This window comes from Rosa rugosa, chromosome 4 (assembly GCF_958449725.1).
Source record: "Rosa rugosa chromosome 4, drRosRugo1.1, whole genome shotgun sequence".
Taxonomy (NCBI): domain Eukaryota; kingdom Viridiplantae; phylum Streptophyta; class Magnoliopsida; order Rosales; family Rosaceae; genus Rosa; species Rosa rugosa.
In genome coordinates this window covers 44,855,109-44,865,739 of record NC_084823.1, presented here as the reverse complement: position 1 = coordinate 44,865,739, position 10,631 = coordinate 44,855,109, and the positions used below count along the sequence as shown (strand labels likewise).

Below are 10,631 nucleotides of genomic sequence, written 5' to 3'. Positions count from 1 at the left end.
TGTTGCAGTGTACTAGCAATGGCACTCATTTCCCAGACAAGTTCATCATACTACTGCAGAAGCATTGGCTTCTCTTCCTCTGCATTTTATTCTACTACTACTACTACTAGGAAGATACAGGTTTTGCATGTAGAAAATGTTGCAGGACAGAAACGAGGACGTAAAAGTGCGATAGTTGCTGCAAGTCCTTTCACAGAAGATGCTGTAGTAGCTACAAAGCCGCTGATGAAAGAAGATCTTGTAGGCTATCTTGCCTCTGGATGCAAGCCCAAAGAAAAATGGAGGTGAATTTATATATTGCAGCTTACGTTTACATATGTATATGATTCATTTGCTAATCATAAATGCTTAATTGTAAACCAAGTAATAAAATCATGCTCCAATATCCTGTTCAGAATTGGCATGGAACACGAGCGGTTTGGCTTCGAACTAAATACTTTACGTCCGCTGCAATATGAACAAATAGCTGAGCTGCTCTATGGGATTGCTGGGAGATTTGAGTGGGAGAAAATCATGGAAGGTGGTAAGATTATTGGACTCAAACAGGTAATGTTACTTGTGTTCTGTTAGACTGCATTTTGATTTAGTTTTCATTACATCATTGGTTAACTTCCTTTAGGTATTATTCTGTCATTTGGACGATACATACTATTTTCAAATTCTATATTGAATAAATGGAATTTCCTTTATTTCATCCTCTTTTATGTGACTCCATATCATTTATTTTGATCTCGGACCAGCAGGGTAAGCAGAGCATATCACTAGAGCCAGGAGGTCAATTTGAGCTTAGTGGTGCACCTCTTGAAACTCTGCAACAAATTTGTATTGAAGTCAATTCACAACTCTGTCAGGTCAGTTAAACTTACTGTGTTTTTGAATTCACATGCATGCTAGGGTCACCCTTCATGTATAAATACCAACAGTTTGTTCTCATATATATACCATTTTCAATAGATCAAAGCAGTTGCAGAGAAAATGGGAATCGGATTTCTTGAAATTGGTGGTCAGCCGAAATGGAGAATTCAAGACATACCTATGATGCCCAAGGTATTGTTTAATTCTCTCTAAAACCATTAAGAGATCTCCAAAGGCATTAAAATGCTTTGCATTAGGAAAACTCAAATACTGACGACCGAATGCTTATTCGTGCTCAGGGAAGATTTGAGATTATTAGAAATTACATGCCAAAAGTTGGCTCGCTTGGACATGATTTGATGTTAAGAACTTGCACTGTACAGGTAAGATGACTTCTTTTATAAATTTTTATTTCATCAGTTTGGGTAAGGACGGCCGTCCCAAGGAGTCTAAACTCATACACAACTGCTTATTTGATCTGTTCATATTTCTAGGTCAATCTGGACTTCAGTTCTGAAGCAGACATGAAACGGAAATTGCGTGCTAGTCTTGCTTTGCAGCCTGTGAGGAACACTGACATGACCCTTCTATATATATATATATATATATATATATATATATTGTATATTCCCCTGTAAAACGTTATATACGACATATATATATCTAACATATATAACCTTTCAACATAATGAAACAGATAGCAACAGCCCTATTTGCAAATTCACCTTTCACTGAAGGAAAACCGAATGGTTTTCTAAGCAGGAGAAGGTTTCTATCTACAGTTCTCATGTTACTTCTATTTGTTTGTCCATGTCATCTGTATTGATACTTCAAGTTTCTGTAACAGTCACATCTACACTGATACCGACAAGGATCGCACTGGCATGCTTCCTTTTGCTTTTGATGACTCCTTTGGGTAAAGATCATAGTTGCTTCATTTCACTTTGTTGTTCCTCTAACTAGCCATCCTGTTTTGTTCACATATGCAGTTGATGTGCTACAAACGCAAGAATACAATTCCATTTCTAATTATGTGAGTTTGTATTGATATATGCAGGTTTGAGCGGTATGTTGATTATGCTCTTGATGTTCCCATGTACTGTGTTTATCGGAAAAATAAGTGTATCGACTGTACTGGAATGACCTTTCGGGTATAACCATCTATCTGTTATATTTTTTGTAACTTAATTATGTCTTTGTTTGTTTCAAGCTAGTGTTTTGTAGACATATTCAATGTGATGGTGTTATTCATGCAGGACTTTATCGCAGGAAAGCTTCGTTGCCTTCCAGGTGAATTACCAACACTGAATGATTGGGAGAATCATTTGGGAACTATTTATCCAGAGGTACCAATAATAATCAATCATCAGTCTATAACGTTAGGATTTTCTGATGCTATTGACTAATAGTATATATTTGCAATGTTGGTCTTTTCCATTAATTCAGGTCAGGCTGAAGAGATACTTGGAGATGAGGGGTGCTGATGGAGGGCCTTGGAGAAGCTTATGCGCTTTGCCTGCATTTTGGGTAATAAGCTAAGCTAACTAATTCATTTCTTATCAATTTCACTTGCTTTCAACATTTTTTTCTGATACACACACAAACATGAAACAAATATTCATATAATTTTGAATCAAAAGTACTGCATGAACTTGAGTGGTTAATGATTAACCATCAATAACTCTAGCAACATAGGTACTGATTGTGTTTTGCTTTAAAATTTCAGGTGGGTCTACTATATGATGAAGTTTCCCTGCAGAATGTGTTAGACATGATTGCTGATTGGACTCCTGAAGAAAGACAGATGCTGAGAGATAAGGTGATAAACACATGTTAACAAAAATGTGTCGTCCTGCAAATACTTGGGATGATTAGCATAATAATTTTGCAAATCTAACCGTGAAATTTTTTTTTAAGCAGATTCCAAAAACGGGTCTAAAGACACCATTTCGTGAAGGAATACTCAAGCATGTTGCCGAAGATGTAATAAAGTTTGCAAAGGTACATTTCTCTCACTGCTGAAATAGTATGCATGTATGTGCGTGCAATGCGAGCTCATGGATCCTCTGTTCTTCTGCAGGATGGCCTGGAAAGAAGAGGCTTTAAGGAATCAGGGTTTTTAAATGAGGTGGTGGAGGTTGTGAGAACTGGTAATGACATGGCCTTTCTAGGTTTTTCTTTTTCGGGGAAAATATGGTGTTTATACTGACAATTTCATATATGCATGGCAGGTGTAACACCAGCAGAGAAGCTATTGGAATTATATAATGGGAAATGGAAACAACAGATAGACCCAGTTTTTGAAGAGCTACTATACTGAACTGAAGTCGGGCACTTCAGCAGGGTCACTGTTGTGTGTGAACATCGCAAAATTTCTGGTGTAATCTATATGTAGCTGCTGTCGGTTTGTTTGTGATATATTCAGGCATTGGATTTTAGGCAAATGATCTTTCAGTTTTCAGTACCCAGGTTATGTAAGGAAAGGTTAAAATAAGTTCAAGCTTCTTGGTTGAATTGATTTGTTCAGCCTAATGGTATGTTGTGGATAGCCCTTCTATATATAATTTTTCTGATTTGCCCTTGTTGAGCTGTGTGAAAATTCCAGAAGGATTTTTAACAATGTAGTTCTGAGTAAGAAGAGAGTAAATATGCCTCTGATCGATGTGGCATATCACTTAAGCTTGATTTAAATCTTCATCCCGTTCGATCCAGGTGTGTAAAACCTTTCAAATTTTCAGGTGTACGTAATCCTAGTTGTAGCTATTTTTAGCTGCTTTCGGTTTGCGATTAGAGGTAGACCTTCCCACAAGAATAATATAAATGTAAATCTTAGGCAGGCCGGAAGCGTCTCATCTAATTTACAATGGATATAATCAGATCATTGTTCCAGGTTATGTCATGGAAGGTTAAAAATAATTGAAACTGGTTTTGAGTTGGAGTCATTTGTCCAACCTAATGGTATGTTGTTGTGGTAAATAATACGCTGCCGAGTTGAATAAAAGTTCACTTTGCTGCAGTCCAGTTGATGCTTCGAGTTGTTTGCTTAATCTTATCGCTCTTTTCTTCCATGTTTGTTTGTGCTTCTGTAGCTAATTATTATCTGTTATATCACATGGTTGATGGTATATCTGTTAGGCCTTCAGTAGAAAAGCTTAAATCATGCAAAATGTATAAAGGATGTTTGGGAATGGATTAAAATGATATGAAAATGTGATGAGAGAAGGTTTGCTTTTGTCAAGAAGGTTCCATTTCCCTTTGGCCAAAAAAAAGTTTGATACTGATACATTTCTCTTTAAAGAAAAAGAGACGTTGATGATCAAAATGAATACTAAAGCTTTGCTATATATACGTCAGTAGAGACTATTCTAGACTATAATCAAAGATGGTATATGCTCTAAATACATCAGTTCATGATAGTGGGCCTCTCTTGAATGGCCATAGAATTTGAATTTGGTGGTTTTTTTTTGTCATGTGGAACATTACTTTTATCAATGCTGATGAGTGTTGTACCCCATAATTTTGCCCACTTATCACCCCCACAGATTAAACTAAGGTTTTGATAGATGCCACAAGGCCTTGCTTTCTATGGTAGATGCCACAAGGCCTTGCTCCTCTTTTGATGATGAGAATAGAAAAAGGTTGCCCTGTTGAATATGATTTTTGGTATCCAAGTTTAAACCTTCAATTCTCGCAAAAGAAATCAACTAAATCGGAAAAATCTACGGATGTTCGTCAGAAAAACTAAAATTTCTGCCAACTTTGACCAGGATATATGTTCTGAAATAGAAGGGCTCAAAAAAACTATTTACTCATCTAACAATGACAACAGTTTACTAGTTTTTCGAATTCCAACTTGAACACTTGTGTTTCACGGTCTGCTATATATCCCTTCCTTTTCTTCCATCTGATTTCATGTGCCTCAGCAACTAAGACCTCCGGAATTTTTTTTTTTTTACTAACTTTAGATAAATTGGCAAACACATTTTGTGAATTGTGTTTAATAAATGCGGTTTAATCCTCGCATGTCTATTCCCACGAGTAATCTTGCTGTATTTACATACGTATATGGATTAACTTATCATAAATGCTTTCTCTGGTGGCGCCTTCTCTTTATCTGCTCAGACTACTCGAGATTTACCTATGCCTTCTTCTTCACTGCTGAAAAAGAAGAAGCCAGTTATTCGTCGGCTAGAGCGATCATCTTCTGAAATGGCTTCACAGGATACCGTGCACATCACGGCGGAGATGGAAGGTATGGCTCAAGAGGTTTCGGAGCCGAACAAGGTTAGTGGGTTGTCCTCGGTGGAACCTTCTGATCCAAGTTCTCAAGATCTAGATATTACTCCTGCCATGCAGACTGGTCAGAAGCAAACCTTGACTTACAAGAAAAGAGGTCGAGAAGAGGTAATTGTTCCTTCCCCTAAGAAATTCAAAACTATTTTGGGTGGTAAGCTTCTCACTCTCCATGCGGATGCTCTTGGTTTGGCTGAAGTTGAGGATGATGTCGCCCTAGTGACATTGAAGAAGAGGTCGGGAAGACCGTTGGGAAGCAAGAACAAGGGTCCCAGGTCTCAAAAGAAGGTTGTTTTGACCCCTTTGCGTCTTACCTATCCTTCTACTACTACTGCTCAGGAGGTTGGCCCTAAAGCTAAGGGCAAGGGGAAACTCTAGGTTTCCTGTTTCTGTGCCTACCTTTGATTTAGAGTCTGATGCTATGTAAGTTAGCTTCTCTACTTGTACACCAATTGAGGTCTCTAGGCGGGTAGAGTTGCTAAAGCAAGATCTTAGATAGTCTTGGGTTTTTTTCTCATTTGGTTAGGCACTCTAATAAGTGTGCGTATTTTACAATGAGGGTCACTTGTCGTTTGTTTGGCGGTTTGTGCCATCTAGTACGGTTGGTATGAAACAACATGTGATGTATGTGCCTTCTGGCCATGGATAAATTAATGAAGTTATCTATTTCTCAAAAAAAAAAAACTTATCATAAATGCCTGTAAACTAAGACCATGCACCCAATATTTCGATCAGAATTGGCATGGAACATGAGAGGTTTGGCTTCAATTTAAAAAGTTTACGTCCCATGCAATATCAACAAATAGCTGAGCTCCTAAATGGCATTGCAGAGAGATTTAAGTGGGAGAAAATCATGGAAGGTGATAACATTATTGGACTCAAAAAGGTATGATTACTTGTGTTCTTTGGGACTGCATTTTCATTATGTGTTCGTTTATATTATATGTCTAACTTCCTTTAGGTATATTTGGATGGTATATTCTATTTTCAAATTCTATGTCAAATTAAATGATCCATTTCTAAATCTCATTAGTTGATCCTCATATGTATGACTATATATCAATTATTTATTTTTTGGACAGCAGAGTAAGCAGAGTATATCACTTGAACCTGGAGGTCAGTTTGAGCTAGAGGTGCACCTCTTGAAACTCTGCATCAAGTTTGTATTGAAGTCAATTCACAACTCTGTCAGGTCAGTTAAACTAGCTATCTGTGGTTTTGGAATTCAGATGCAAATTAGGGTCACCCTTCATGCATAAATACTAACAGTTTGTCCTTTTATATATATATATGTTCTGACTAGGTTAAAGCAGTTGCAGAGAAAATGGGAATTGGATTTCTTGAAATTGGTGGTCAGCTGAAATAGAGCATTCAAGACATACCTATTCAAGACATACCTATGATAACCATCACAGGTGGTCGAGTTGGTAAAAGCCTCCAGGTGTGGAACCCCCACACCCGGGTTCGAATCCCGCCGACGCTTATTGGAGTTAAATCCCAATATATTCTTGGTGGTCAGGGGGGAGGAAGCGTTCTGACAAGATCTCCCGAGCACGGATTAGTCTCTGAGCCTAGGAAGCCTTTGAGGACACCGTGTGATTGACAAATCAAAAAAAAAAAAGACATACCTATGATGCCCAAGGTATTGTTTAATCCTCTTTAAAACCGCATTAGGAAAACTCAAATACTGATGATCGAATGCTTAAAAATTCATGCAGGTCTTTCTAAATGTACCCAGCAAATATCTAAATACACTCGGAAAATATTTTACACCCAGTAAATTTATAAATTTTTTAACTACACCTAGCAAATTTTCCTATAATACCCTTTTCTTTAATTAAATCCAACAAAACTCATACACCCAGCAACCCTCGTCTTTGGTTTCTTAGGATCTTCAGTGTCGGAAACCATTAAATTGCCAGAACAGTCGACAAACATAAAATTGTCCTTGATAATAGGTAATATCTAGAAAACAAGGCCTTTGGATCATGTATGCTTTATTAATCATGCTCCATTCATTGTCTTCTTCTGGTCTGCAAAATGTCATTCTCTCTTAGATATAAAGAGCCATGAACATGTAATCCGAGGTCCAAGAAGGATTGTTGATGGCACAAACTTTTTTACAGCGAACGGATCACACATGTGGATGACATTACTTCCGAGATCATCATGCTGATAATACTTTTCATATATCAAGTTATCTGGCAGCTTAAGTGTCTTTCGATTCAAAGGATGCAGTAAATTAGGTTTGGTTTAAATTTCCTTCCAAGATTTCTTCATTTAATTTCTGGAAGGTGTGCTCTTCCTTTCTCAATTGTTTGTCAATTTCTTAGAAGCTGCTTCATAGCTTTCAGTGCTTGTTGATTGATCGAAGTGCGATTGACTGCTACACAGCAAGAAAGTTAAGTTTTTTTTTTTTTTTTTTTTGTTGAATGATAAACCAAGATGAACATACCTTATTAGAAGTCTCCAAAATCATGATTGCACTCACAATTTTGTCAATATCATGTGTATTAAACCTAAGAGATGAAACAATTATAATGAAAAGTGAAATTTGGGTTTAAGGTTTTACCGGAAGAAACTACGTAACTAGCTAGACGTGAACATAGTGAACTGCTGGGTACAAATAGAAAAAAGATTTCAAATTTTATGGTTTCTTTTGTTATTATCTTAATTTACCATGACTTTTAATGTCATTTTGTCTTTTCATGTATAATTAATTTGCTGGATACATTTAGAAAGACTCATTCATGCTCAGGGAAGATATGATATTATTAGAAATTACATGCCAAAAGTTGGCTCGTTTGGACATGATTTGATGTTCAGGACTTGCAGCGTACAGGTAAGATGACTTCTTTTATAAATTTTTATTTCATCGGTTTGGGTGAGGAGGCTAAATTCATACGCAACTTCTTAATTGATTTGTACCCATTTCTAGGTCAGAATGCTAAAGTCATACACAGCTTCTTCATTGATTTATTCCCATTTATAGGTCAAACTGGACTTCAGTTCTGAAGCAGACATGAAACAGAAACTTCGTGCTAGTCTTGCTTTGCAGCCTGTGAGGAAAACTGGCATGAACCTTTTTTTTCCCCTGTAAAATGTTATACATGACATATATCTGACATATATAACCTTTCAACATAATGAAACAGATAGCAACAGCCCTGTTTTCAAACACCCTTCACTGAAGGAAAGCCGAATGGTTTTCTAAGCAGGAGAAGGTTTCTATCTACAGTTCTCATGTTACTTCTATTTGAACATTATAAAAAAAATAATTGTAATTCCTCTTTTGACTTTTCCCTCGAGTATCCTTTTCACATCAGGAATGTATTTATGTTTTGCCTGTTTTGGCTTATAACTTCCTGTAGAGAGTCAGGGTCTTAACCATTTTCCAATGAGGATTTCTATGACCTAGCAGGCAATTGTGCAGTTTAAATCTCATTGAGTAGCAAGCAAAGAGCGGAACAACTCTAGATTCTTTGTTAAACTTTCCTCCTCCTCTGACATTTCAATTCCTCTTATCACCATCTCAACACTATCTTGAAAGGGGATATCCCCAAAAAGGCTGCCTTGAACAAGGGACCTCACTGCCATTGTTGCTTGAAACGAAGTAGCCAGAACGGTTATACATTTTTCCTATTCATTTACAGGAAAATTAAGAAACAAATTAAACTCATACGCAGAGATAGAAAGGTAGAATACAACCATCATCAGAAAGAAAAAAGTATATATAAAAAGATAGCACTTACAAAATAAAGAACGAAGCAGCACCACTTGCGAGGGAGTTCCTGCATCATATTGTGAAAGATTAGAATGACCGGAATAATGAAGCGAGTACCAAACAGAAAGTACATCCATATCAATATTTGCATGAGAAGCTTAGTAGGATCAATACTCACATATAAGTTTTCAAATTTTTCGATGAAATCATCAAAATAGCTTGAGAATTCTTCCTGCACACAATAGGTAAAATTAGAAGAGGCAGAAGAATCAGCTCTAGCATAACACAGCCCCTAGAACTGTTCTGTTCTAAAATCAAACAATAGCCTTACTCGTAACAACTCAGATAATTTTAAATAACACAATTCAAACAAGTTCAAGAAGTTCAAGTTGCTTTAAAATGGAAGGAAATATATGCAATGCTTACCTCACTCATCCCGTCTGGTTTTTCTATCCTTATCGCATTACAATAGATTTGTCCGAGCAATATTGGTTTAACCTGCAATCAAAAGGTTGTGCACTCAAATGAGAAAATTAAATCATAATAGCAAAAGACTGTTCAAAAAGAAAAACTATCAGTTGATTAAGCAATTACTTAAAAACTAAATGTATATGCGATTAATACTCATGCTGCGACAAGTATCTTTTACATACTGTTGCAATAAAAGAGAGAGTATTACATTGGCAGAACATGAATGAAACGAAACCTGGCTAACAACTAGCAACTAAAATCATTTGTTAGAAAACAATGACAGAAGATCTGTTGTCAGTACCCATTGTGTGCTCAGACCACATGCGAGAACACCGAGAACACGCCTAGCTCTTTTAATGATATCTTCGTCCTCCGTATTACCTGTTTCCAGGATCATTTTACACTCATCCTGCACATAATATTATAATTAAATAAGAGATTTCCAAGAAGATCTTTCACAGTCCCAAGTCCATTCGGTTGTCAATAAGAGTTTTTGTAGGGAGAGAGAGAGAGAGATTTATAATGGGATACCTCATTCATTCTGCAGGATAGACCATAAGATGCAAAGACGGATTCCACCTCTTTCTTCCACACTTTGTTCAGATCCTCTGCAAGAGATCATAGGTGAGACTGTGAATATTTTTTTTTCTTTTTCTTTGTTTAGATCCTCCGCAAGATATCATAGATGAGAACGTAGGTAAACTTTTCACCTATACAAGACACTTACTGATTGTACAAGATCCAGCCTATATACCCATTACGATATGTTTCATCTATTTCTAGTCATTATCAAGATGCAAATATTGCCAGAATTTTTGCGCAAAATTATTTACTAAGTAATACCCGATCGAAATCATAAATTTGGCCTGCATATTGTTCTAAACAAACATATGCTCTGTCTGTTCCCACACTTCATATATATTCACAAATAAGAAAGCAAATTTAAGAGAAAGAATAAGAAAAAGAGATCGAGGAACGTACTACAGATATCATCTTTCGAGAATTCCACAGTAAAATATTTGTAAGTCGGCTTGTACATCCTTTCCAATCGAAACCCTGAATTGGCATGCAGATAAAATATATAGGAATGATCATGGACTCTGATTTGTACATAAGGCCCATATTTAATACCAAACACAAATTTATATGCGGCCCTGTGGTTAAGGCCCATGTTTCTTTACCCTGAGGTCATTAGTGATTTGATCAAGGACAAATAATAATATAATTAAATTTTACAGCATCTCGAAGGTAATATAATCAGTACTAACCTTCTTTAGTCTCTTCGTCT

At 36.6% G+C, this 10,631-nt stretch overlaps 2 protein-coding genes and 1 pseudogene across 2 annotated transcripts; 2 read left to right on the top strand and 1 right to left on the bottom strand.

Moving 5' to 3' along the window:
- Positions 1-3,394, top strand: LOC133743790 (glutamate--cysteine ligase, chloroplastic-like). The gene is made up of 15 exons (XM_062171823.1): positions 1-284; positions 396-546; positions 744-851; positions 955-1,047; positions 1,155-1,238; positions 1,350-1,418; positions 1,553-1,623; positions 1,703-1,771; positions 1,913-2,006; positions 2,112-2,201; positions 2,302-2,382; positions 2,582-2,674; positions 2,776-2,856; positions 2,936-3,005; positions 3,087-3,394. The coding sequence occupies exons 1-15, from the start codon at positions 19-21 to the stop codon at positions 3,173-3,175; spliced, it is 1,509 nt and encodes a 502-aa protein (XP_062027807.1). The 5' UTR covers positions 1-18; the 3' UTR covers positions 3,176-3,394.
- Positions 3,395-5,887: 2,493 nt separating this feature from the next.
- Positions 5,888-8,535, top strand: LOC133743791 (glutamate--cysteine ligase, chloroplastic-like; annotated as a pseudogene).
- Positions 8,046-10,401, bottom strand: LOC133743793 (uncharacterized). Its single transcript, XM_062171824.1, has 7 exons — positions 10,325-10,401; positions 9,875-9,951; positions 9,645-9,752; positions 9,299-9,370; positions 9,051-9,104; positions 8,901-8,939; positions 8,046-8,787 (listed from the first exon to the last, which is right to left on the bottom strand). Exons 1-7 carry the CDS (start codon positions 10,380-10,382, stop codon positions 8,590-8,592), a joined length of 606 nt encoding a protein of 201 aa, XP_062027808.1. The 5' UTR covers positions 10,383-10,401; the 3' UTR covers positions 8,046-8,589.
- Between the last annotated feature and the right edge of the window lie 230 nt (positions 10,402-10,631).